The following is a 25,990-nucleotide window of genomic DNA, read 5'->3' as shown; positions in this document are numbered from 1 at the left end:
CTCGTATATCGTCCAGTGTCGTAGCGTCTATCAACCCGCAGCCTGCTTCACCTTGTCTTCCGTCTGAGGAGGCTCATCAACAAACTCTGGCACGACCTCATCCTGCAGGAAACCAGGCACAGCACCACCCATCTCTTGCTCCAGCTCAACCTCCATGCCCAAAGCCTCGAGCTCAGCATCCAACTCGCTCTCATCCACCTCGTCAGGAATGTCATAACTCCTCGCCAGACTATCCTGAATCTCGTTACCAACATCCATCAGATCGGCCATCTCATCCTGCAGCCTCTCAATCTTGTCAATGTCAATCTTTCCATACTGCTTCCGCAGCTCCTTGTTGGTAGTCTTCATGGCGTCGACCTGCGTCATGACGTTCTTGAGATTGTCCTGCATGTTCTGCGCCTGCTCCATGTTCCACACCTGGCTCTCTAGGTTCTCCTTCTCGCCCTCGTATGCCTTGCGCCGCTGGAGCACCTTGAGCGCCTTTTGCTTGATGGCCTGCTTCCCCGGTCCTTCGCGCATGCGTGATAGCTTCTCTTGGTAGGCGGCCAGTTCGCCGTTGAGGGCCTTGACTTTGGTGTCGAGGGATGCGATGCGCGTGTCGAGGTTGGTGATGGCGCCGTTGAGGGTGGGCTTCGGGCCCGTGGGCTTTGAGCCAAAGAGACGGTTCATGTTGTTCACTGGAGAGGATTGTTCGGTTCGGCGAGGGGAGTTTGATCGTGTTCGTTGGAGGAGAGGTCGCTTTTGAGGTTGGGTTTGGGTGTCTGGAGATGGCCGCCTGGAGGGATGACGTTTGGTCGCACGCGGCTCAAGCGACCGAGTGGCGGGGCGGGACCCCTCCTTGCCGAAATGGGGGGAGCTATCTGGATGACTAAGCTTGAGATGTGTGATTGCCTGGCGGGAGGGTTCAGAAATGAACCAGAGTCAACAAGGTACCTTGGCCAGTTGACGAATGCTGCTAATGTGCTGAGCAAAGGGTTGTCAAATATTGTAGAAATAAGCATTTAAGCTGTAGGGTAATAGTAGAAGAGATTTTGTATGCTATATGATTATTTTAATTGCAACTTATGCTAGGTATTCTTTGAGGAGGATAAAACTGATGCCGTGGTGCTGGTGTCTCTTTTTTTATTGACCTGCAAGCTTGAACTTCAACTTTGACATGCACCTGATGCAGTCGAAACTCTGGATGCTTCTCAAGACTTCAATGTAAAGTGCCATGAATAGAACTTACGTATATAGCCCAGTGTAGCATTGCATGCCTCAAATTTCCATTCATTTACTGCCAGAAAATGATCGCACCACCAACAAACATCGGTGAGGCCAGGATCCCTGAAGACCAAGAACGGGGGCCTTCCATGCGCAGGCCGCTCGGGAATTGCCAGTAAAGTGGCTGATCGGCAAGGTTTCAGTACAGGTCTAATTAGGGTCAAGCGATTGGTTCTGGGGGCGCTATTCTAACGATTTTACATGCGCTCCGAGCTTGACGCCAACTGGTAGTGCCTCATTGTTCTTCAGACGTCCTTGATCCAACGGGACTTTGCGACGTGGGCCTCATTGAGTCGAGAAATAAACAGACGTTCCTGAACCAGTAAATTTCGACAATAGAGCAGCGCGTCGATTTGAACAAACCTGGCCCCTCACTGCATCCCCTGGTTGGCGGCCATCACTGGCGACCATCGCGCGTTGTGCAGAGTGGAGTCCAAAAGGGTGCGCCCCACGTGACCCGCGCGGTTGTTTGGCACCACACCTCGACGCGTCTGGCAGAAGCGTACCCGCCCACACTCCCAAATCCCAGCAACCTCTACAAACACACAACACACACTCCACCAAACAATCTTCCCGCGCAATTCGTACCCGAACTTTTCTCTCTTCTTCGCACACACACGCTTTTGCGCTTCACGATCTTCGAGTCAACTGACTTTTCTTTCACACTTTCGAACTTTATTCAAGCTTCGTCTTTAACCGATTTCTCGTCAACTCTTTGATCGTTGCCCCGCTGTGTTGGGCGGTTTGTTTACTTTCTCTCGTTCCCGCGCTGCACATCCTTCGCGATGGCGGCCGCGGATCTCCCCAAATGGGGCTTTGGGCAATCACCCATGAAGATGTGAGTTCTTTGTTCTTTCTATCAGCCATGTCTATTGAAGTTTCTATTGTGTGCTAACACTTACTCCAAGTCAACCCGTCTCGACCTCCTTCATCCCCTTCTTCTCCAACGCCCAGACCGGCACAGAAGCCACCAACATGTAGGCTTGCGCACAATGTTGTTGCGCCACGCACGAGATAGCTAACGCGATTGCAGGTCATGGAGCACAGATCTCGCCGCCCCTACACCCATTTCTCGCCTTCCAGCTTGGTCTCGCATCCCGATCCAGCGCCATGCCTCGACTGGTCAAACCGGCCAGATCATGAAGCGAGTCGGTCTCTGCACCCGACGCCGCCACCTCGACTCCGTTGTCACAAAGACCTTCAAGACCCCCGCGCCTGAGCCTGAGCCGGCTGCCGATGAGTTTACTCTCGAGGAAGAGTCGCGACGCATTCGACGTCGAAGTGTGGACTTCAAGCCTGTCGAGGGAGACATCGATTTCGAAGGACAAGCTTGCTCTGAAGCTGAAGTAGCTAACATTTGGATGCTCGCCAAGGGTATGTCTGCCGTTTCTGCCACTGATTCACTCACTGACTTCTCTCTAGTCGACGTTACCAACTACTACATGACAACATCCACCGAAACCCACCTTGCAGACAAGATTGCATCCCGACGCGGTGAGCTTGTCCAGGTCGTGCCTATGAAGCGATACGCCGGTGCCGACACTGTCGATATTCCTGTGTCACTTGTTCCCAACGGAGGTAACAAGCTTGGCGTCTACCACCAACTCCTTCCTATCATCGAACGAGCTATGATCAACGGCGACGGCCAGGTCAGCCTCAAGACGGCATCCATCGCCGAGGCTCTTTACATCATGCGACAGACACAGCGCAATGTTCGCAAGCCTGTTTCTGCTGGACCCAGATTGTCCGATGTCACCGACTACACCGAACCACCCACTCCCACAGCCATCCTCCGACCCGTTATCCACGCTGAAGCGCGATCGCCACAGAAGCGAATCGCCCGACTCACAAGCCCCATCAAGAAGAGCATGCGCCTTCTCACGAACAGCGTCTACAAGCTTGTTCCTGGCTCGAGTCCCAAGGCCTCTCCATCTCCAACCAAGTCCGATTCGGCTCCTTCTACCCCCATCCAGCAATCGCCCAACCCTGCGAAGCCTGCTATTACCCCTCGTGGTATCGACTCTACTCCTCTCACCCGATCCGCCGACACCTTCGAGGATGACTCAATTGAGCATCTCACTCACGCCCGACCTGTCGCTCCCACTCCCTCTCGATGGAGCCGACGCGATCCTTCCACCCCTCAGGCCTTCAGCCCCGTGCGTCCTATGCGAGCGCCCGCTACTCCCATCCAGACCGACAGCCCCATCGGCCTGGCCGCTCTCCTTCCTCCTACTACTCCTCAGCTGCCTCAGTTCGAACTTACTCCTCGATCTGCCGAGCCCGCTTCCTTTGACTTTGGTACTGTTTCGCCAGCTTTCAACTCTTCCATCTCCTGGATGAACACCTCTGTTCAGGCCAGCGAGCCCAAGCGTATTAAGAACGTCAACAAGGCCCGCCGACGCCAGAGTGAGCCCCTCCTCCGAAAGTACCTCAAGGATAAGGCACGACGCGCTTCTTCTTCTCCCCAGAAGGTTCGATTCCAAGAGCAGGATATCTTCCGCGATGACATCTCGATTGGCTCTTTGTTTGACTCTGTCACCTCTACCCCAGCCAAGTCTACTCCTACCGATGTTGATTCTTCTCAACTTAGCGTCGTCGAGGAAGCTTCCGAGTCCGAGCCTACCATGGATATTGTTACCGCCGCCGAGCTCAGCGTCGTCGAAGAGGTTACCGAGCCTGAGCCCACAATGGACGTTGACACTGTCACTGAGCCCGTTCAAGAGGATGCCACTGTCGAGCCAATCCATGCCGACACTGATGCCGCAGATAAGGCTGAGCAAGCTCCTTCTAACACTCATCCCACCCCTACCGCTACGATTGAGCACGGCGTTGTGAACATCGACATGCGCCAGAACCCTGATATCTTCGGGACCCATGTCTCTTCACCTCCCGCTCCCGTCTACTCTCTTTCTCGCATGGCCGATGACAGATGCCAGGGCCACGCTAAGGTCGTTGTCACTGAGCAGAACGGCAGACTCTTTGTCAGATTTAAGCTATCGGCCGAGTACGCCCACATGTTCCCCGCGAGCCAAGGATTCGACGGATCTCAGTTTTCCATGTCGCCCTCCATTTCTTCCTCCCCGAGAATTACCTTCAAGTCCCCCGCCATTGACAGGGCTCCGACTATCGACAGTGTGATTGAGACTCCGAACGTTTCGATTGCTACTCACTTCCACACACCAGAGCTCCCCCCAGGGGAGAACACTCTGATGTTCCGTTCTCCTCGAATCGGCCTTACTCCTGCCGAGTGCACAAACATTGGTGGCACTCCTGGTGTTAACACTTTGCTACAAACCCCTAGCATCACCGGCTTCAGCGCGCTTAATGGCCGCGCTGGGTTCCAAACCCCAGAGCTCCCCGCCGGGGAGAATACCCTGATGTTTGGCTCCCCCCAATATGGCTTTACTCCTGATGGGCACACAACCATTCATGGAACCCCTGGCATTGACACCCTACTAAAGACGCCTAATACCACTGGTCTTGGCATCATGAATGGTGGCAACCACACTCCCGCCCTCGAGACACCTAAGGTGGGTAGTGCGGACGAGACCCTTGTGGTTTCGTGGAATGATTTGCCGGCAAGCACCCCTGCCCAGAAGAACCGATCTGATGACACTCCCGGCGTTGAGACTCCCAAGGTGACGGGAGCAGACGAGACTCTGGTGATGTCATGGGATGATTTACCAGCCACCACTCCTGCTCGAACTGCTCGAACTGCTCGTACCGATATGACTCCTGTCGGAATTGCTCCTCTTGAGATCACTCCCACTGAGATCACTCCCACTGAGACTGCTTCCACTGAGACTGCTCCCACTGAGACTGCTCCCACTGAGGCTACTCCCACCGAGGCCACAGCCCAATTCGATGATGCTCCCCAGGTCAAGACGACTCCTGACACTACGCCTGCGCAAGAAGCAGCACCCGCCCAGACAGCAGACGCGCGCCGCCATGACTATGATAGCCCTGGCCGCGAGTACATGCGAGAGTTCATCAAGCGCTCCCGCCAGAGTATCGCTACTACCACTACCGAGACCGGATCTCCCATGGCGCCAATTGCGAAGCGACAGCCTCTGGAAGCACGAAGCCCTAACAGGGGGAGCCCACAGAAGAACAAGCGCAAGCACGATGACGACAGTGGAGAAGTGCAGTCACCTGCCAAGAAGGTCAAGTCCAGCAAGGAGGAGCCCAAGCAGACTACGCCCAAGCGAGCTCGCCGCACAAAGTCTACCCGCCAGAAGACAGACCTGGCGATGGAGATGACAGATCTCCCTGCTGATGCTGAAGAGGCGACAGCAGAGGTGACGGAGACTGTTGAGAAGCAGACGGAGGTGGCTGAGGCCGAGGGCCCAGTCACACGGCGATCGACGCGACTTCGGTCGCGGGAGCAGACCAGCGGTGCTCCCAAGTCGTCGATCCCAACTCCGATCAAGCTGAATCGGTCTGGCGCCGGCCGCAATGGCGGCGCTGTCCTGAACTCGAGCGTGCGCAGCGAGCAGCAGGACTTGACCCACCAGACGCGCCTCAACACCAAGAGGAACAAGGGGAGCGCCGAGTATCCCGCCCAGGTCCTGGCTAAGCACGCAGAGACCAAGGATGAGGATGACTCGGACGCGAGCCGGGCGTCTGGTGAGTCAAGTGCCTGCAAGGGCAAGAAGTCGGTGGGGTGGAGGGAGCCCCTGGAGAGCGTCCAGGAGGCGAAGCCCAAGAAGGGCGGACGGCCTACTAAGGCCAAGGTGACGCAGGGGAAGACGGGCGTTGCCAAGCCCAAGTCCACTGCCCAGAAGAAGCGTGCCGTCAAGGCCGCTGAAGATCTGGGCATGGCGGGCAACGGCACGCCCGTCAAGCCCCAGCGGGTGACGCGGGCTCGAACTCGCTCTCAGTCGTGAGGGAGCGTGATGTTTTTTTGGAAGATGGCAACGAGACGGGGGGAAGGGGGGGGGGGAGCATGGCTTCCGATCCTCCTAGGGAGGAGATAATTCAATGTGTATGACTGCATTTTTTGGGGCGTTGGGGGAAAAGCATTTTTGGGCGCGGCGTTGGTGGTCGCGCAAGATACCACAGTGGAAGTTTTGTGTTTGTGTTTGTTGTCTGAGTTGTGTCTGAGTTGGTTTTTGTGTCGGTCGGTTGCTGTTTGTTGTTGTTGTTGCTTTTTTTTTTTTGGTTCCTGGGATATCTCGTCGAGGAAAGACGATTGATAGTGTTGGACTGGGAGAGCCGGGAGGCTCGTGTATGGAAATGACATGTTTGACGCCGTGCCTGTTAATCTCTTTTACCTGGTGATGTTTTGTGATGTCTGCCATGTATCTAGGGAGAATTCAACAGTATGTAATGCGGCCCAGTTAACTTGTACAGACATCGTCTCTAAGAACCCATGACTTGTTTCCGTTCTTGAGTGGTGAACAAGAATCCAGGCATGGGAGGTCTGGTAGTGTCACTCTCAATCTGGTGGCCTGCGTTTTATCAGCTCTTGTTACCTTTGGTGTGTTGAAACTGGGAGTGCGGTTGACGTTGGCGATGCTGAGTCTGGTGACATCGGGGGTCTCTAGTCGCGTGTTGGGAGTAAAGCCATTTGGAGAGCCAAACATCAGAGTGTTCTCGGGGGGGGGGAGCTCCGGCGTGCGGAAGTCAGGCGTATCAGAGACGTTGTTGACAGCGCCAGAGGTGGTAACATTAGGGGTGTTAAGCAGACTATCGATAGCGAAAGTTCTGCTAGCATCCGTGTTCCGGGCGAGAGTAAACCCGCACTGGGGAGAAGGGAAGAGCAGAGTGTTCTCCGCTGGAGGGAGCTCTGGGGTGTGGAAGCTGGGCGTCGCGGAGACATGAGGAGCAGAGCGCCTTTCGTCCAGGAGGCTGCTCTTAGGAGCCGTCTGGGCGTCTTTGGCGACGTGAACGGGGCGACTCAGGTTGGCTCCGTCCTGATCGGTTCCGCGCCTCCAAGGCCATGAATCGAGCTGTTCCAGAACCGTTGGCGGAGCGTCTTGAAAGACCCGCGTCGACCCTGTGTATGGTCTCCAAAGGCGATCTCAGATCGCCTATGTGCAAGAGCGATGCTGTCGGAGTCGAGACCAGCAGGGAGCTTGAGTCTGTCCATGTCGCCGTTCATGGGCAGGACGACCGGACGAATCCCTACCTACTGCCATGCCATGGCCGTAAACGAGGCCCGGTGCTGCGTCCGCGAATGGGTCAAGGACGCACCGGGGCCTTTACAAGACTCGAAGAGAGAGATGACGGTCTAATAGAGGCCGATACTGAGGAGCTCGTTCCTGCCCATGACCTCTTCCGGGATCCCTGAGCTACTCGGAACTCCCCTCTCGCAGTCACCCACTCCCTTCTAGCCGCGCCAGATGGGCACGTTCCTCTAAGAGGAGGGCATGTCGAAACGTCTTTTGTGTGGGCTTCGTCTGATTTGATGTTCTTTTTAGGGTGCTGGACGACTCCGACGCTTTTCTCAGAGTCGTCGGAGGCATCAGGGCTAAGGATGGGTATCGAGTCAGCACCAACAGCTATTCTATCATGTATTAGCGAACAATCTCTAACGCGACTTCACTATAGTCGTCAATTACTTTTCGACGTTGGATCATGCTCTACAGAGGCGGCGTTGGTCAAAGTACAACGAGAACACCGATCGAGATATGAATCGATGATGACCGGAGGTGTGCCAAGAGAAACCTCCGAGACTCAATAGAAAACTAGGTCTGGGGCCTATTGGCATAGATATGACTAATGTTGGTGACCATGCAAGTCGCCTCAACACTCCCAGACTCTTGGTGAGCATCATGAACCAGCATTTCGAAAGTACCCCATGTCGCTCTTTTCCAAGTTATTCTAGGTTCTTGAAACCTCAAACAGGGCTGGAAGAGTTGGAGACAGAGATGTCCTCACTTTGTGTCTTAGACGCAATGCCAAAATTGGATCAAGTGGTGCACGTCATTTCCTGCGGCAGTCTCACATGTGCTTCCTCAGTCCTAGATCATTACTGAATGACTGATGAATAAGCCTTTGACAATAAGGCTTGCGTCCAAGTCATTGTCTCTACAATGTGTCAATTAAGCAGACAGGTGGGGCAAGATAGTTCAGGTTGACTACGGACTCGGAGCAAGCGATGATATATCCGTAGAAAGGAAACTCATGTATTGCGGTTGTATAGTATAAGATCTACATGTGATCGACAATACCTGTTAAGCTTAATACAGAGTGACTGAGTCCTGCCCAAGCATAGCCGTGATCAACAGTATCCTAGCCTTATACATCTGTCTGCATACACTACATAGCATACCCGAGTATTCACGACAGGCACAGCCGACTTCAACTTGTCCAGCCTATATAAACCAGAAGCATACACAATATTCTGTCAAAGGCGCACAGGGTCCACTTCGTTCTGTCCCGCATCAACCCCGCGACTTCGTCAAACGGGACCTATCCTCGCTGTGCAACTCGTCCTGGCACAGCGACAGGTGACACATATAGAAGCTTCACCCTTTGTATCTTGGACTCTGTTCAAGAACAAGACGCGTAAGATACTCCTCAGTCGTGTATGCATACAGAAAACAACAGAATACGAGAGACGCCACCCACACCGAGAACTGTCAACAACTCCGAGACAACATTGGCCTCCCTCTTTCTTCCCCGAATGCATCCTCCCGTTTGTACTTCCAACCACGGGCGACGACATATTCAGATCTGTCAAGGCTAAAACCAACCCGGCTCATCCTTCCATTAAACATGGTGCCACACACCATGCAAGCAGCCTTTTGTGCGTTGTGGTTTCATGTCCAATGGCTCGTCCCTTTCATGTCGGTCTTCAAACGCGGTGGCGTCTACTCTCCGACGCGTATGTTACCCGTACGCGGGGGGAAAGTATAAGCCTCTGTCGTCATGGTTTGCGTTCTTCAGCCCTGAAAGGTTCGCGTCGTGTTGGATTAGATGTTAGTGAGGCGACGCCCGCTCAGCGAGGGGTCGCATCATATCGTATCGCCGCGTCAGGCAGTGCGACGCTCAAACCCTTCTGCCTCGCTTGGATCAACCATCTCTGGCTTCTCAAGGGTGATGGCTTCACTGCATCCTGTCAGTTTGCAGAGGTGGTCTGATCGACGAAACATTCTTTGTCGATCGAAACATTCAGTAAACACCATTGAGCAACATGAGCAACATGAGCAACATGAGCAACACCAAGGAACAGCTTGTTTGTTCAACGTTTTTATTCTTTTACTTCATTGCTCCTCGACTCCTCTTCAGGGTCCGAGGGCTTCTCCTACACCCTCCACCAAGCCATCAGAGAGGCACAGACACATTCCTCTTCGATACACATGATTGTACAAACCCCCCCTGTGTCATGTCATGCTCGTCTCTGGCTTCCCCTCTTTGTCCTGTCCTGTTTTGCCCAACCTGCCAGAGATGCTCATCCAATCATCCATCCCTGGCCAGGTCCATTATCTGCATTTGCCATCCATTGTCGACGGATAACTCAACTGTTTGTCTCTTTGTGTCTGCATCTGAACCTGTATGTCGTGCATGTGTGTTCCATGCACCCTTCAAGAGGGTAAAATCAACCAAACCAAAAAAAGCAGTACAAACTCCAGGGACAGGCTCATATCGCTCTGTCCCTTTTTCGCCTCCCTCCCTCCTGATCTAAGCTTTTTGACTTTTTCAACTGCAAAACAAATGTCCCTGGCAACGCCCCTCCAATCCAGTCCCTTCCCGTCCATCCATCCATTTATGTACAGGTCTAGAGTAGACAATAACCAATAATAACTAATGTGCACACGTCTGTCTGCTCAGCGCAGTACAGAACGCGAAGGGTTTGCGAGTTGCCGTCGTGGCTATACAGGGAATCATCCCAAAAAGAAAAAAGGAGTGACATGAGTCGGGGTATCTCCGCAAGTAAAGAAGATCAGAAAGAAAAAAAAGGAACAAGAGAGAAATAGAAATGCCCAGCAAACCCCATGATAGCTGGCCGTGTCGTTCAATGACTTCTAGTTTTGTCTAGTCGTCATCGCATCAAGGTCGTTAATATGTATTATCGTTGGTCTTCGAGTTTCGCATCGCATCGCATCGCATCGCCTCATCAGGCAAATCCATTACTTTCGGAGCCCGACCTTGCCGGCCAGATTCTTCCAGAATCGTGCTCCCTTGCGCTCTTCGCTGTGCGTCCGTAGCATCACTTCGTCTCGTTGCATGGGTCCTACAATGTCCTCGTCGCCTCGCGCCGGGAACTTGCCATCTGCGTCAACCAGTCGTGGAATCGCACTGGGAAGTCCGTCCTCGAGCCGTCGCCACTGCATTCCCGCAAAGACGTCGTCCGTGGGAGGTCGTCCGAGGAGGGCAGCTCCGCCGCTGCTGGCTCGTGCCCGTCCGCGACCACGGCTTCGGCTTCGGTCGGAACTCGTCGATGAAGGTGCCGAGCTGGTAGCTTCCACAATCTGCTCCATGAGATTGTCGTGCATTGTCCTCCATCGCTTCTCGAGGTCCGCCCACTTGGCCTCGGTCAATGCGTAGATCTTGCTCGTCTCGCCATAATTCTCGCCCGTTCGGACCAGGTGCTTGGTGTAGTTACATCGGGCCAGATCCCAGTCGTGGCGCAATTGCCGGAGCGCTTCGAGGTTCACGGCATCAGGCTGGTACGGTTGCGGCGTGATGGTGAAGTTGGCGTGTCCCAGGCGGTCCGACCACTCATCGTGCTCTTGCAGAATCGATGGGAGCGGAAGCGGCAGCTCGGGGCTGTTGGGACAGTGTCGGAACGAAGAGACAGACGGCTTGGTGCTCAATGACGGTCGAGGGAAGTGTGTCGAAGGCGGCAGCGGTGAGGGCATGTCGACAGTTGCCGAGTGAGGCGCGACAGTGGGCGACTGAAGAGGCGACTCGGGCGGGGGTCCGCTGAGAGGGCTTGTCATAAGAGGAGGAAGCAGAGGAGTAGTAGCCAGGCCACGCTCTCGCTCCAAACTCGACCGCTCCTTGTGGGCTTGCGCCTTCTCAATGTCGATGGGCGCAGGCAGGGTGGTTGGCAGGTTGACGCTCTCGGTGCTTCCATAATATGACACTGCAGGTGTAGGCAGGCCAATGTTTTCCGGCATACGGTCCTGACCAGGTCGGCTCGGGGCAGACATGGACGACGAACGACTCGAAGGGCCTCCAGATAGCACGACACTCTCCAGGCTAAGCTCGGTGCTGGGAGAGAGCATAGGGTTGCCCCGCGCGCGGCTGTTGGATCTCCATCGTGACATGCTAGGGAGTCGCGAGCCGATGCGTGACGAGAGACCAGCAAAAGGAGAGTCGGTACCCGACCTCTTTCGAGAGGGGGCTTCGGGGGGGACGTCACCGTCACTCAGGAAACCCATGTCGTAGTCGATGTCGTAGTCGCTCACAAGGTTGCCGTTGAACATTAGATCTTCGGAACTATCTCGGTGCTCACAGGGCTCGTCGCCTAAACGGGAAAGCATTAGGTCAGTAACTCCAAGGGCACCAGTAGGGAAACAGGTCGAGGACGGTTCCTAAAGACCTAACCAAAAGGACGGGACATACAGAGGCAGCTGTAGAGACCAAAGTGATCCTCGAGATCAGGGCTGTCATCCTCATGTTCGGGTTCCAAAGGCTCCTCCTGCACATCGGGCAATAGTCGCATGGGCGCCTTGGGGTGGACAGACTGGGTGGGAGAAACAGGACTCTCGTTCAGTTGAGGAGGAAGGTCGAGAGACGAAGCCGAGCTCGACACTCGAAAGTGGCCCTTGGGAGAGAAAGTCGGGGTGACGGGAGAGGCGACATCGGACGAAGACGAGTTTGTTGTGTAGTAGACGTAAGAGAGGTCGCATTCAGCGTTGACTTGTTGGATATCCCACTTGCGGCGCTCTTGGACCAGCTGCGGGAGGATCAGCGGCTTGAGATTGGGCGACATGATGTCGGCCGGGGACGGTCGAAGCCGTAGATGTCGGAAAGGACGTGAAAGCGAACGACTATTTTGGTTGGGATGTACAGTATGGTGTTGGTGAAAAAGGGTATGTAGAAAGAGGAGGAGGAGGAGTACTAGTAGTAAAGAGGGATGCCTCGGAGGTGGATGTGGGTGTGGATGTGGATGGCGGTGGTGGCACAGCAGCTGGGTACGTAGGTACGGAGGTACTTCAAGAACAAGGACTGCAGTGGCGGCGGATCCGGGGGCCGGGGGGGGACTCTTTCCTCTAAGACCGGGGTGGGATTGCAGGCAGGTGGGATGGTGGAAGTACTGGAAGGTGGGTGGGCAGGGCAGGAGCAGGAGCGAGCACGGGCGGGTCCCCTCAGTCTCTGCACTCTCTGGTCCTGTAAGCCTGGGCTCCGGTCGCGACTTCTGGTCTGGGCGGAAAAATGGTGGGGTAGGTTGGGTACAGTCCACGAGGCGACGGCTTCCTGACCGGTGGGTTTTTTTTAGTGGGCTGTGTCCGGTGCCAACCTGGGCGTAGTACTGTAGCTGGTGCGGTGCTGACTCTTGTTTTTTTTTTTCTTGTTGATGTTTGGTAGCGAGCCCGCACTGAAAAAAAAAAACAAAGTCCGGTCGTCGGGTGAATCGCTGGTTGCTTTTTCTAATGCCTTGAGTCAACTGTTGGTTGGTCGTGGTTGGCTCCGTTTGCTTAGCGCTCGTGAGGCGGGTGTGACTCGTAACAAGCGACAGGACAGAGAGAGACAAGTCGACAAACGGATGGTTCCTCTGGGTGATGAGGTGCAGGATTTCCTTGTCCGATGAGAGGCCGTTAAAGAAGAGGGAGAGAACTAGCCGGACACGACACGACGGTTATATCAAAAGCGGGAAACCAGGTCATGCATGGGTGATGGCTCTCTCGGGCGTCTGGGCGGCGGCTGGGCTGGGTAGGTAGGTTGGCGTTGGCTGGGGTGCGCCAGACAGCAGCACGGTATCCGTACAGGACAGGGCCGAAGTAACTTGAATGGATGATGGGAGACGAAGCGCTCGGTCGTCCACGTGTTGAGCCGTCGGTTGGGCGCGAGTACATGGGCCTGCTGCTGCTGCTGCGCTGCTGCTGCTGCTACTACTGTACCGCGGCTGTAGGTGTGTATGTGATGTGATATCGTCGTTGTACTTTATGTATGTATGAAGTATGTATGTACTGTACGTTGTTGGATCACCCAATGCTGTGTGGTGAACTTGACATGACCGGTGAGAAGAGACTCCTGGTGCTTGTACGTTCTCTACGAAGTATCCTGCCATGTGCTTTTTGCTGTCCCTGAACCCGCGCGCGTTGATTTGCGGCTTGACTGGCGGTGATGGATTTGTCAAATGTCGATGCTGCGTGCAGCAGACAGTATAAGCAGCGCCGTTATACCAGTCTGGGACAGGGATGAAGGATTGGGTGACTTGTCCGGGGGGACGCGCGGGGAGGAGCCCTCGGTCGAGGCTGGCTCGCCCGAGACGCCGTGTCTCTGTGGCCTTGTCGCGGCTACTGTCGACTCCTGCTTCACGACTCGGTGAAGGGGGAGTCTGTGACGTGTTGATGGGGGTAAAGGGGGCATGTGGATGGGGAGATGGACGAGGGGATCATAGGACTGGCAATTGATTCAACGGGGTTCTGACGGCCAGAGCAGCTTCCAGTGGACGCTCACAGGGCACAGTGGGTTCCGGCAGGGCTCTTCCAGCGCTCAGTCGGGTGGGGCGCGGCATTCTCTGTGGACTCTGCAGGCTCTGCAGTGGGGGACTGGAGGCTGGCCAGCTCGTCCGGAAGACAGAGAGATGTCGTTCCGGAGAAGCCCTGCCCTTACCGCGAGAAGACCGCTGCTAGCTCCCAAGAGGCTGGACGTTTGGAGAAGAGACATGGAGTCGGGAGAGACAGGGCGTGCAAGGGGGCAATCCTTGCGTTATCCGTGGCTCTAGTTCCTGAGTCTTGGGCGTTGTCCCTGGGCTGATCGACACGACAACAGACTGCATACATACAGCTTCGAGGCCATGACACTATGTGCATGTATATCCGCGCAGACGAAATAAACACACAATGAGACGAGTGGCTGCAGCTATTCGCTGTTTGAAGGAGGGGGGCCATGCTCAAACATCCTGGAGGCCATGAATGTGAACAAGCACATGCGCCGAGGGAACCAGAGGGAGGAGGACCCTGAAGATAGGGACTCCGAGCATAAGCGACGTTTTGCGAAGGGATGAATTGGTAATTCAGAATCTATCATCATTGGCGAACAAGGCAACTGACTTTACCGAGCCATTGGGTCTCAATTGTGATGCTCCCTTTGTTGTTCGATGCTCGATTGAATTCATCATGGCCGTCTGAGACAATCTTTGATATCGATCCGTGGGATGGACGCCACAAAAGGCAAGATCAGTTTGGCTTCTGGCAGCTCCTTCCTTCACATGGCAACAAGCTCCCCCTCCGATCCATTTCCATTGGACGCAAAGATCGTCGGTAGCTCAAATTTCTTCTTTTTTTCCTCTTCCTTTCTTTTTCCTGCTCATCCCGCCCTTTGCCCTCTTGACGCCTTCATCCTTCATCGATTTCTCATCATGCCCCCCGCTGCTTTGTGTTGTCATTGATCCCACCAGAGATGCTATGCAATCCTCTTGACCTCTTGCCATCTCCTCATCCCATCTTCCCACTTGTCGTCCCACATTGGGCCGAGCCCCAGCTTTCCAGCGAGTCTCTCCCTGTCAACCAGGGCTTCCCACAGCCTGGGCCGACCAGGGCTCAGAGAAGCCGCGCCGACAAGGGTGCAGGAGCTTGGGAAGCGCCAGCAGGGGGTACGTAGCCCTGTCTTCGGCCATCTGGCACCGCCTCTCCGGGTCGGCGCACCCAGAGAGCCAGAGAAGCGTCCAGTCTCGATTCTGCCCTCGCCGTTTCCGCTTCCAACGGGCCTCGAAGCCCATCCTTGTCCCCGGAATCCCATGGATCCATGAATCGGGGACTTGCGACGGTACTCACCGTCTCTCACTGTCCCTTTCGCCTCGCCGCCGTTTTTCTTCTTCGATGTCGGTTCTGGACGCCCGACGCTTGTGCCATTGTGGAAGGACTGCGCGTGCTCTCGGGGCAGACATCATGGAGCCTAGCGGGATTTCAACTCCCCGTCGCGTTCAAAGGTGCCTACAGTACTTTTTTTTCCCGCTCCGACAATCAGACTTTTACCCGTCTTGCCGCCACCAATGAACTCAATCAGAGGAACAGGAAACGGTCGACCGAAGCCGCTGACGGCACAGGTCTTCTCCCTACAGCGTCCAAAGCAACCCTGTGTTTCTTCCAAGGCACAGTCACACAAACTGTCAATTTTAAACCATCCAAAACTGCAGCATTACGTCGTTATCTTGGGCTTGCCGCCAGAATGAGGAAACAACGTCGATCCCTTCCCCGGTGAGCCTGGACGCTGGAGTCTTTCCAGCATGACAACTGGGCCTCTCCCGTGTCCCCGTCCTTGCGATCCAGCCGTTGTCTTCTCCAAACTCCTGATGTGTCTACCCGTTCGTCTTTGTTCTGGTCGCTTCTGCGAAGCCCACTTCTATCCGTCCTGTTGAACCGCAATCCACTTCGTCATCACGGGATGCCTGCTGGTTGTCGAGGCGGCTACATCCGACACAACCAGAGGTTGTTTCTTTTTTTTCTCAGTGAAGAGTCAATTGACTCAAAAATTTCACTGATTCGCCCGTGCCCCTCTTGCAAAACACTTGTCCACTCACCGGCTTGCTCTCCCCTTGAACTGGATCTGAGATGGCTGGAAACTTCTGTGCAAATCCCCAGACGCAGGGAGATGAAACCGTTGCGTTGGGTCCTACTGGGATGTTTCTCCTGAGACCCAGAACTGAGCCTCCCATGTTTCTTCTTCAACACCGCTCTTTACATCCCAACCTTTCTGTTGTCTTGCTTCAGCGAGTCTCACGTCGCATGCTCCCCGGAGCGGGCAGACTCGTGGCCAACGGGGCGCTCTACCCATCGCGGCCTAGCGGCCGCAGCCCGAGCCTTCCCAGTGGAAGGGAAGTGATGCCGAGGCGTCGTGCCGGGGTCGTAGAAGAACCTGGAAGGCTACTAAAGACAGGGCGGGTCTGCGTGGCTTCGAAGCCCAGCACTGAGAGGTTGCTCAAGGGCCCGCTGAGAAGACGCCAAATCGCGCCGGCGCAGTGGAAGCGACCGCCGTGGTCCAGCGCTCCGGGAGACAAGAGTGATGAAAAGCTTAACCCTCCTTGCTCATTTTACTGTCTCCAGTCTGCTTGGTATCGATCTACCGGGATCTTGCTCAGTCGACGTCTCATCGGACAAGCATCGAGATCCGATGTGATGATCGGATGGAGACCAAGCGACGAATATGTCGGGGAGAGTCTTCGGAGAAATGACCAAACGTGCCAGCCCTCGACCACCAACCCTGTTGGCAAGATTACCGGATTTTGCTCATCGCGAGACTCATTGACGGAAGGGACCGACTTGCCATTCTAGCCCACCTCTCGAGACCGCTTGCACAACCGAAAAGCATGTACGTACCGCCAGAGGACCCTCTCGTCGCGTGCGGTGTATCCTCTAGCCATCCCCCAGCGGCCACGATGGCCCTGGTCTCGGAGGTTGAAGGCCCTGCCGCATTAGCTTGACCACGGTACCTGGGCCGACACTGTCAAGAAGGCGGCGACGAATGTTCTCTCCCTCCCAGTCGGTGCCCGCGGAAGCTGGCAGCCGTTCCGCTCTCGCGCTTGCATTCGGTTGTCGTTGTCGTTGCAGTCGGTTGGATCTCGCTGGGCTCTAACTATGTGTGGTAGGTCGCACATGTTTCCGGCTGCCCTCCTCTGGCACAACTTTCATAAGCATGGATAATGTGCATGGGTCTGGAGAAATCGCTTTGACACACGACGGCGTCCAAGACTCTTGGACTGCATCACCTGGTGTTGATAGCGAATTACGACATGATGAAGCACCGTTGAGCGCGACGGCTACACCTTACTGATTCGGACTGGCGCTGGAATCAACAAACTCTCTTTGAAGGGAGATTGGCCGACCGGCGCTATCTCCTCCGTCTTGAACCCGGTTGACAGTCGGACAACTTGCACAATTGTCGGAGTACAGATTTGAGTTTACACTTGACGAGTCGTTAAGCTGTCACGCACATGAGCACCATGTGGCAGACAACGTCGACGAAGGTCACTCTTGGACGAGGAGAGGGTGAGACTGTACAATACTCCGAGACTAGGTGAAGAACCCTTCGAGTCGTGTGATTTTGTTCTCTAGTTCCGGTCTCGGGGTTCAATCTCGTCTTCCATTGTTCTTCCGTGGCGTTGTGTCATCGCTGGACTTTCCGAGGCGCTCTCCTTGTAGGAGCTGCATGCAGGGAGGCTATTGGACAATGGGGGAAGCTTCGCATTGCACCCTTCTGCAACATAGGCGCTCCCTCTGTTCCTTTCAATGACGGCGTGTGTCTGACAATAGCTGCCGAGACATTGCCAACCCCTTGTTTTCTTCCCATGAACTCGACAATACAGCGTCGCAGCATTCAATGAAGGCTTGACAAAGTTAAACCCACAGGAACCCTTACCCGACCCCCCTTCAGCCATTAACAATCCGGCGCTATGAAGTTAATGGAAGCGAGCGGTTTCTTCCTCTTGGGAACAAAGCTGCGTCAACCTTTCTTCTGCCTTCTCCTCTTCACCTTTGTCCGAAGTCTCCATCCTCTGTTGGCGATTGGCTGGCTGTTCCCGCCTAGGCCCCTTGCAGATCCCTACCGTCTTTGCTAGCCCAGCCCGCCTTGTTGCTGACCCGCAATGTTTGATGCCTGGGCAAGAAGGAATTGATGCCTCGGGCGCAAGGCAGCTCAGGTTCGCACCCTTGTCATCTGCAGGTGGTGTCCTCCCACCATGATGACGATCCATCTACAAACAAGGAAACAAGCTTGATGGGAGTTCAAACGGCTCTCAGGAGCGCAAGAGGAACCACTTTTCATCAATGCCGCTCTCATCGGATGCCGTCATCATTGTCGCAACATGCTTGCATTGCCAAAATTGGAATTATCATGAGGAAACTGCGGCTACGAGCTCGGTCAAAGCGTCATGGCTCAGCATGGCCGGCGTAAGCGGTGCTCAATCTGTTTGAAGCCGGATCCCCGTTGTAGGCGTGATTCAACACGTTTTCGACTCAGAGTTGGGCCGGGCCGCATGGCATACTCACCACGCGGCATACGGTGCCGTATCCAGCCTTGTTGCAACCACATGAGCTTATTCAGCTCTTATGAGCTGCATCCTCTATATCGGGGATAATTGTCAAGCTCCCGGTGTCTTCAGAGCTCGCCATGATGACGAGACTGTGATCGAAATGACGGCTCAGAATCCCAAATCGGTCATATCTGCGCCGTTATACCTACTCAATCTTGTCTGTCGCTTACGACAAGGTTCGGCCAAATGGGCGACTATTGGAGCTTGATGACTGAGCCAATGTCGGGAGCGAGACGCGGGCCGGCAGCCGCAGATGTTCCAATGCAGGTCCAACGGCTGCGGCCGCAATCTCATACATTGAATGTCAGCAAGCATCTAACACGAAGGGTCTTGTCTCGGCAGTCATTCTCTGCCATTGAGACAATGATACCAACCCAGAGAAGGATCATCCAGGTGCAGATAACTCAACAATCCGTCGTCATCAACTCATTGGGGTCGTCTTCAAAAACGTTGACGATGCAACCATTTCTCAAGACTGCCACACAAACCAAAGCTTCGGGTCCCAAGCCTCCGAAATCTCGCCCAGAAATCTGTTCCTGGTGGCGATAGGGGCGGCTCCGCATAACGATTGGGCAATGGCTCTCCAATGTCCAGTATGGTTACATCGGCGTCGAGTTCGTCAGAGGGCTGGAGCCCACGATGTCACCCAGGGAGGGCACACTCGGAAGCTTAAAGGGAGAAATGCCGTTTAGAGCCTCCAAACTGCTGGGAGAGGTGCATGAGCCTCATGAAAATGTTGACAACAGGTTGACGTTTTAGTCAAGCCCGTGTTGACCAGAGCCAATCGAGACTGGAAGAGCCGTTAGAGCCCTGAAAATCTTTCAGGATCTTACCAAATCGGTTCACTTGATCCAGCTCGTCAGAGGCACGTCACAATTGATATCGGAAGGCTGGAACACGTTCCCCGAAGAGTTGAGGGAGCCACAGTTGCATTGCGCTTTGACAGTTTACACTGTTCAGCCAGCCATTGAAGCTCATTAAGGGTCCGGCTTCTCAGACACGCAACTCGATGGATAAGTTCTCATCTGCAGAACTTGAGCAGTTTGGCCCAAATTGGATTCAACTCTACGGTGATTGGGTCAAGGGAAGTCGGAGGCTGGAGCTCTCAAGTTCGGACTGAGACTGGAAGCAGGGCGTGTGCTGACCAAGAGCCAAGAGCGTTGACCAACAATTCCCACTTGCATCTCCACCAGGCTGACGAAAAATTCGATCAGAATTTTCCGGTGATCCTGTGGGAAGTCTGGATCCTGATGCTGGACTTGGGCTGGGCAGCCTTCTCTGCGCCGCGATGAGATTCTGACAAGGGATCCACGTCTTGGGAGTCGCTTTTCGCTGTCCGAGAGTGCTCCGAGTCTCTCCGCGAGATGCGCGCTGGATCAGCGGAGAAATCGCCATGATATGCCGGGAATCTGCGATTCCATCGTGGGGAAGAGGAAGAGGGGGGAATCGTCCGATCTGGGCGCTCCAGGAAGGGAGCTCCTTGTCTCGGGCTGCAGCTCTCGTGAGAAATTGGTCAGTCTCGACAACGGCTGTAAGACGGGTATTTCCATATTGCTTTATATTGCTCTCGTGAGAGTTCGTTCGATGGTGGCAACCGGACGAACAGTTCTCAGCCGAACCCTCAAGGACGCGCATCCTGTGTCGCGAGTTGATGGTGTCTCAACCTGCACACACAAAGTTCCCAACAAGGGAACCCACACAATTGGACTCTCTTGCACATGCCAGTGAGTTTTTCTTGCTAGCAGTCCTGGCTATTGGCCCACCGTCTGTCCAAAAGAGGTCTAACAGAGGAAGGGCGAAAGCTTGGTGTGGTGTTCCTGACGATCGCGAGCCAGGGTTTACTGGTCACTGTGCCACACAGCCGCTTTTGGGGCTGAGTTGGGAAGGGCTGAAGCAGGTGGCCTCTGCAAGAGCAAGAGCTCTGCTCAGTACATGGCATGCGCTGCAGTGCGGTGCAATGCACATGTCTCTGCACCGTAGATGCCTACCCGAGCAGGACTCTTTTCGTGGCAGTCAGATGGATGCCGACTTGTTCCTCGGCTTCAAGGATGAGCTTGGTAATCGAGTTGAGTTGCAAGCGCCAACTCCACCAGGTTCCATCGAGTATGACTGTTTTGAACGCCGACCATCGGGTCTTGGAGTTGGCTGTGGCTTTGTCAGGCACCGGGCCTCAATGGCTGGCTCAGGCACCCGAAGAGTTGAGTGGTTGCATTGGTCCTGGGGCTAGAACAGGGCTTGGTTGCGGAACCGAGGCCGGCGAGAGACGACAATAGCCCCGAGTCGACGATGGTCCTTTTGGAGGCTGTTTTCTCATGCTCCACTGAGGGTCTAAAACGTGACTCTCGGCATTCGGAGGATCAATTGATTCGGCGCTTGATTGAGGTGCCCAGCCATCACCAGTCTTGCTAGAGAGCTGTTGTGATGTTTGGTAAAGCTGGTGCAATTATCTCGACAAGTCGTTTATTCATCGGCCTAGTGGCCATATCGATCTATCCTAATGGTATGTTTGATCATCAGCATGAAACAAATCATTTCGCGGTAAGGCCCTATACAGGCCGGACCCTACCCTCTGCGCCGTAGGTGCATCCTGTGTTGGGTACAAGACATACAGACGCACATGTTGTCTCTGCGGGCCAGCCGGGGAAGCTGAGGACTCTGGGGCGGCAGCAAAGTCTCACGACCATAGCGACTCAAACTGTCGGCTTGGCTCAGGGTTCCTGACTCCTGCGTCGGCCTCACAGGAGATCCCTGTGACGCTTCAGAGTAAGAGCAGGCGAGCAAGTGCCCCCTGCGAGTTCGTCCTGTTCACCGCTGCGCAGTCAATCAATTCCCTTGCCTTTTCGTCTTGCTATCTTCTCCCTTGTTAGTCATGAGAGGGACTGGCCCTGGCGGAAGCTATCCACGTCCATAGAGGGCCCCGGCTAGTGGCCTGCGCCGTGTGGCGGGCTCTCATTCGTCAGAAGCCTGACGCCCAAGGCTGCTGCACATGAGAAGCTCTGGGGACAGGCTGAAGATTGGAGAGTCTCAATTGATCACTCCTCTCAAGATTGAGCGTGGGGGAGCCGAGTGCTGAGAGACGGCCACGATATGCCATTACGTCCGGGGGAGATGATGTGAGGCGACCCCGTGACCCAAGGATTGCGCCTTGAGGCCGGGACGTGAGATAGTCCATGAGCAGGGCCTCACCGGTGTACCTGCGATGCGAGCCAATTTTCCCTGCGTCTTCGGGCGTCAAAGGCAAGACCATGCATGAGGCGAATACAATGGCACGCTGCGTACGTGGAAGCGCCTGGTTGAAGTGTTGCGACGAACGCCCAGCGGTTCCCCCTCTGCCTTGTATCTTCTGTTCTTGGTCAGCTGAGGCATCCTTGATGAACTGGATGTGCAGAAATGCCGCGACGACAGCAATGTGGCGAGGGATACTGATCCGAGTCGCGCCACGGCCGCGTCAGGGGGACTTGTATGGCGAACTACGACGTGTCTATATGCCTCACTTGTCTTTGCTGTGTTGTTCTTGCGAGATATGGTGGTTTGCATTTGTGGCATGCGGTGGGAGCGGTGAGGCTGGGAGATTCTTGCCGTGGTGTTTCGATTGAATGAGGGAGTTTCTGACCTTGATGGCGTTATAGTCGTTGTCTATCGTATGTGAGACTATGCGTCGAGGTATGTAGGTAGTTGCGACTACAACCTTGTTGCGTGAGTAGGTGGTGGCTGTGGTTCTTGGCCTGCTTCGGGATAACGGTGATTGTGCATCTAGGCGATGTGCCGAGGATAGTTTGGATGACTAGACATTATGAATCTGTTCCTTGCTATTAGTAATTACGGATGAGTTGATGGGAGGGATCAAACCAAAGTGAGGCTGTTCGCGATTATGTGTGATGCGTGAGTCTAGGGTAGCTCAAACTTGTTAGCAAAAGTTGCGACAACTGTTGATGAAGGTCAATTCGCCCATGTTCTCGGGGTAATTTGAGATATTTCTTGATAAATAATTATATGGCATTGGTGAGGTCGACCCGTTTTGCTAGGACTTGGTGAATGCTGTGTTGTCGTGCATCCTGCCAGGTGGTAGTGTTGTAGACTCTTTCGATGCCAAAGCCTAGTACACACAAGATCATGAATTAGAGTCTCTAAGGATGCTAAGCTCATCGGTTTAAATAGACACATAATTCTATAGATGCCCAAGATACTGGGTGAAGTGATCTGCAGTCAGTTTCATCATGCCTTTGTGTTTCTGCGTCATGGATGTGAGCTTGTTATGAGTGAGAGGAAGACCTTGATGAAACAGCAGCGACATAAACGACGAAACGTTTGACCAATTAGCCAGAGAAAGCTACATATCAAAGAGGTCTGCGCTCTAGTGCGTATCAACAGCTTGGGCACAAACGCATGGGCAGACGCGAGTCCTTTGCGAGAGTGTCTGGCCTCGGTTGGCCGTAACAACTGATCTCATATGATGACAGTCAGATAAGCAGCCGGGATATGAACTGATAAACTAGGGAGTGACAGCTGACTCCTTGTCTCATTTGACTTGTATTGTCATGGGTGTTTCTTCTGGATCAAGTGGGATTTGACAGACCGTGGCATCCAGGTTCGTGCTAAGACACTGACTTGTCTAACCCGGCAGGTCTGGTGTAACTACGTATACATGTCTGAACATCAGTCTTCAACTGGAATGTCTTGACTTGAGACGTGGGGTTTACTGTCGATGTTACTCTCCTCGTCACCTTGGATATCTTGAGCGACCGGTCTGGTCTGAGTGAAACCTGCGGGAGGGATAAGACAGCATACGATAAGACCGACCGTGAAAACTGCCCAAGCGGTGAAGAAAGCAAGTTATATCATCTGAACAGCCACCGCGGCCATGTCTCAAAGCCCAAATGTCACTCCTCCGGATCCTGTGGTCCGATCCATCGGCGAACGGCCCCACCCTCCCGGAGGCAGCACCCGGAGGATCTACGACAGGGCTTTTAACGAGAGAGAGCCTCAAACGAAACCGGGCAAAAGTCTGTCAAAAACAGGAAATAAAGACTCTACGGGTTCTTCCGTCTACGAAGATGGCTGAGCGTTGTACTTCTACGCTAGACGCAACGCCGTTGCATTAGAGGCGGGTGGTGACGACCACCCACGCGGCTTTGCTTGTGAAAATCCCTGGTGTAGTGGATGAAATTGAGGGGAACACAGCTATGTCTTGTCATTTTCAGGGCTTGAGATATGATGTCTTTTTGATTCCTTGTTGGACCGATCGCCTTTTCAGCTGATATTCTCATGACGTCACGACTTGGTGTCGGATCGCACACGAGGGCGGTTGACGTAGGCGGCGGGGCAACTTGGGATGGGGAATTCCAGGTTGATACAATGATATCTATGATGAATCTCCCGTAGAGATCTTTCTCATCGCCAACTTCTTTCCGTTCAGTAACTAAGCATGGATGCGCCAGTAAACGACGAACCTCCCCGTCGGCCCTCGACAGCCGGCGCAGGAAGCGAACCAGAAATCATCGAAACTCACCAAGAAGAAGCACCAACGACAAGCCACGCCCTCGCGGAAGAGAGCAAAAACTTTGAAGAAAAGGGTGCAAGCCAGATCGAGCACGGCGACATCGAAGTAAAGAACCTAGGATGGAACGATGAGGTCCACCGCGTGCCGCAGCCCCTCGTCGGGGGGCTCAAGAACGACGACCTCTGGACTTTGATCCGGAGGTTTGATAAGCAGGTTTTTTATGTGAGGAGTATTGAGGAGCCCCCGCTTGGGGAGCTGGATATGAATATTGCGGATGATGAGGAGTTTTCGCCGGAAAAGTTGAGGGCGCAGATTGAGAGGTTGTACATGTCTGTTTTTGTGCAGCTGTTTTCTTTCTGGAAGCATATTGTCAGGCTCCGGTCTTGGAAGGAGCATCAGAGGACATCAGCTTTTTTGGCAGTGTACTCTCTGGCATGGCTTCTTGATCTTCTGGGACCGACCATCATCGTCTTTCTCATGACCCTCATCGTGTCTACACGAGCGAGAGAGATCTGCTTTCCCGGAGCTCCCCCTTCTCTGATCGACCCCAAGACCGGAGGTGTTCAGACGCCAGCGGCTGGTGTTCTTGCATCGGATGATTCAGTTACTGGAGCGCCGGAGAAGCACAAGGGCGAGGCGGTTGAGCAGGAGGCTCACAGTTTTGTCACGAGTTTGTCTACGGTATGTTCGGGTGTAAGAGTGACGCCGTGCTCTGGAAGGAGGCAACTGACTGAGATTTTCAGATTGTTGTGAGCACCGCCGCTGGAAAGCATCCTCAGACGGATCCCGATGAGGACAGCACTGCTCCGGATCCTACTCAGCTCACCGAGGATGTTACCGATGCGAAGCAAAAGACTGGGGGAAACCATACGAGTATTGAGCATAACAGGGCCAAGAAGCCAGTGTCCGACGCTGTGTGGGCAAAGGCCCGTCCAACGATGCATCTCATCGCCGACTTTGTCGATACCTGGGAGAGATTCGGAAACGCCCTCAGTCCAGCTGCCCCTTTCCACCGTCACAGACCCAAGATAATCCTCGTGGGCGCTCTTTTCCCTCTCCTCCTCGGATCATGGTTCACCTCTCCGTACATTCTCATGAAGGGCGCAGGATTCGCCGCCGGCTTCGGATTCTTTGGCGATCCCATCATCACTCCGGGTTTGAACTTTGTCAACAGGACGTATCCTCGATGGGAGAAGTATGTCGAGCTGCGAAACACTATCCTCAGGGGTGTGCCGACGAATGCTCAGCTGGCTATTACTCTTTTGCGTATCGGAGAGAGGAACAAGGCCCCTCTGCCTCCGCCTCCAACTTCTGATGTGCCTCCTCCTTGCGAACCTCACGAGACTGCTGGTGAGGGTCTGGATCATTTAGGTGTGTATCTGCAACTTGTCATGATTGAGCCAGGACTGACACCATCAGAAGGAGTCTCGCAGGGTGAAATCGCCGAGGCGGTGCAACCCGATCCCGAAGTGATCCATGAAGACGAGCACGAACAGGAAGAAGAAAAGACCAAGCACAAGAAGTCGCACAGAATCATGAACTTTATCCGCGGCACGACAAAGGGCGGCGTACAAACGGCCCTCGCAGCCGACAAGGCAAAAGCCAAGGCCGGAGCCCGACACGCCAAGAACCGCCTCGGCGTCGTCAAGGGTCAGGAGCAGCCGAACCCGGCTACGGGGCCGATCCGGTTCCCGGCGCGGTACAAGGGTAAAAAGGGACATGCTTACATTACTGCTACGGCTACGACCCCTGCTGTGAGCTGGACGTCGGATATTGGAGATGTGAAGCCCGCGTGGACGGTCACGATTGGGGAGATTGCGGAGCTCAAGAAGATGGGAGGGCTTGGGTGGAAGAGCAAGATTATTGTTGGGTGGGCTATGGGAAGTGAGATTGTGGACGGGCTGATGATCAAGACTAAGGATGGGAGGGAGCTGCATCTAACAGCGGTTGTTATGAGGGATCAGCTGTTTAACCGGCTGATTTCTATAGGACAGCAGATGTGGGAGGCGTGGTGAGTCTGTCAAGTCTGTTAAGAGTTCGTAGCTGAGGTGATTTAGCATGTAAGCGATGGATTC

At 54.4% G+C, this 25,990-nt stretch overlaps 4 protein-coding genes across 4 annotated transcripts; 2 read left to right on the top strand and 2 right to left on the bottom strand.

The window, feature by feature from the left end:
• Positions 1 to 30: 30 nt before the first annotated feature.
• On the bottom strand, positions 31 to 771 carry NCS57_00182900 (uncharacterized protein; the record flags this gene model as incomplete). Its single annotated transcript, XM_053051880.1, has 1 exon — positions 31 to 771. Exon 1 carries the CDS (start codon positions 667 to 669, stop codon positions 31 to 33), a length of 639 nt encoding a protein of 212 aa, XP_052920395.1. The 5' UTR covers positions 670 to 771.
• Positions 772 to 2,048: 1,277 nt separating this feature from the next.
• Positions 2,049 to 6,149, top strand: NCS57_00182800 (uncharacterized protein; the record flags this gene model as incomplete). The annotated part of the gene is made up of 4 exons (XM_053051879.1): positions 2,049 to 2,101; positions 2,172 to 2,240; positions 2,297 to 2,637; positions 2,686 to 6,149. 4 exons carry the CDS (start codon positions 2,049 to 2,051, stop codon positions 6,147 to 6,149), a joined length of 3,927 nt encoding a protein of 1,308 aa, XP_052920394.1.
• Positions 6,150 to 10,340: 4,191 nt separating this feature from the next.
• On the bottom strand, positions 10,341 to 12,151 carry NCS57_00182700 (uncharacterized protein; the record flags this gene model as incomplete). The annotated part of the gene is made up of 2 exons (XM_053051878.1): positions 10,341 to 11,683; positions 11,782 to 12,151. The coding sequence occupies 2 exons, from the start codon at positions 12,149 to 12,151 to the stop codon at positions 10,341 to 10,343; spliced, it is 1,713 nt and encodes a 570-aa protein (XP_052920393.1).
• An 11,689-nt stretch (positions 12,152 to 23,840) lies between these two features.
• Positions 23,841 to 25,979, top strand: NCS57_00182600 (uncharacterized protein; the record flags this gene model as incomplete). The annotated part of the gene is made up of 3 exons (XM_053051877.1): positions 23,841 to 24,596; positions 24,659 to 25,926; positions 25,973 to 25,979. The coding sequence occupies 3 exons, from the start codon at positions 23,841 to 23,843 to the stop codon at positions 25,977 to 25,979; spliced, it is 2,031 nt and encodes a 676-aa protein (XP_052920392.1).
• Between the last annotated feature and the right edge of the window lie 11 nt (positions 25,980 to 25,990).

This window comes from Fusarium keratoplasticum, chromosome 1, assembly GCF_025433545.1.
Source record: "Fusarium keratoplasticum isolate Fu6.1 chromosome 1, whole genome shotgun sequence".
NCBI lineage: Eukaryota > Fungi > Ascomycota > Sordariomycetes > Hypocreales > Nectriaceae > Fusarium > Fusarium keratoplasticum.
Note: the sequence above shows the minus strand (reverse complement) of the source record. Positions and strands in the feature narration are given on the sequence as shown.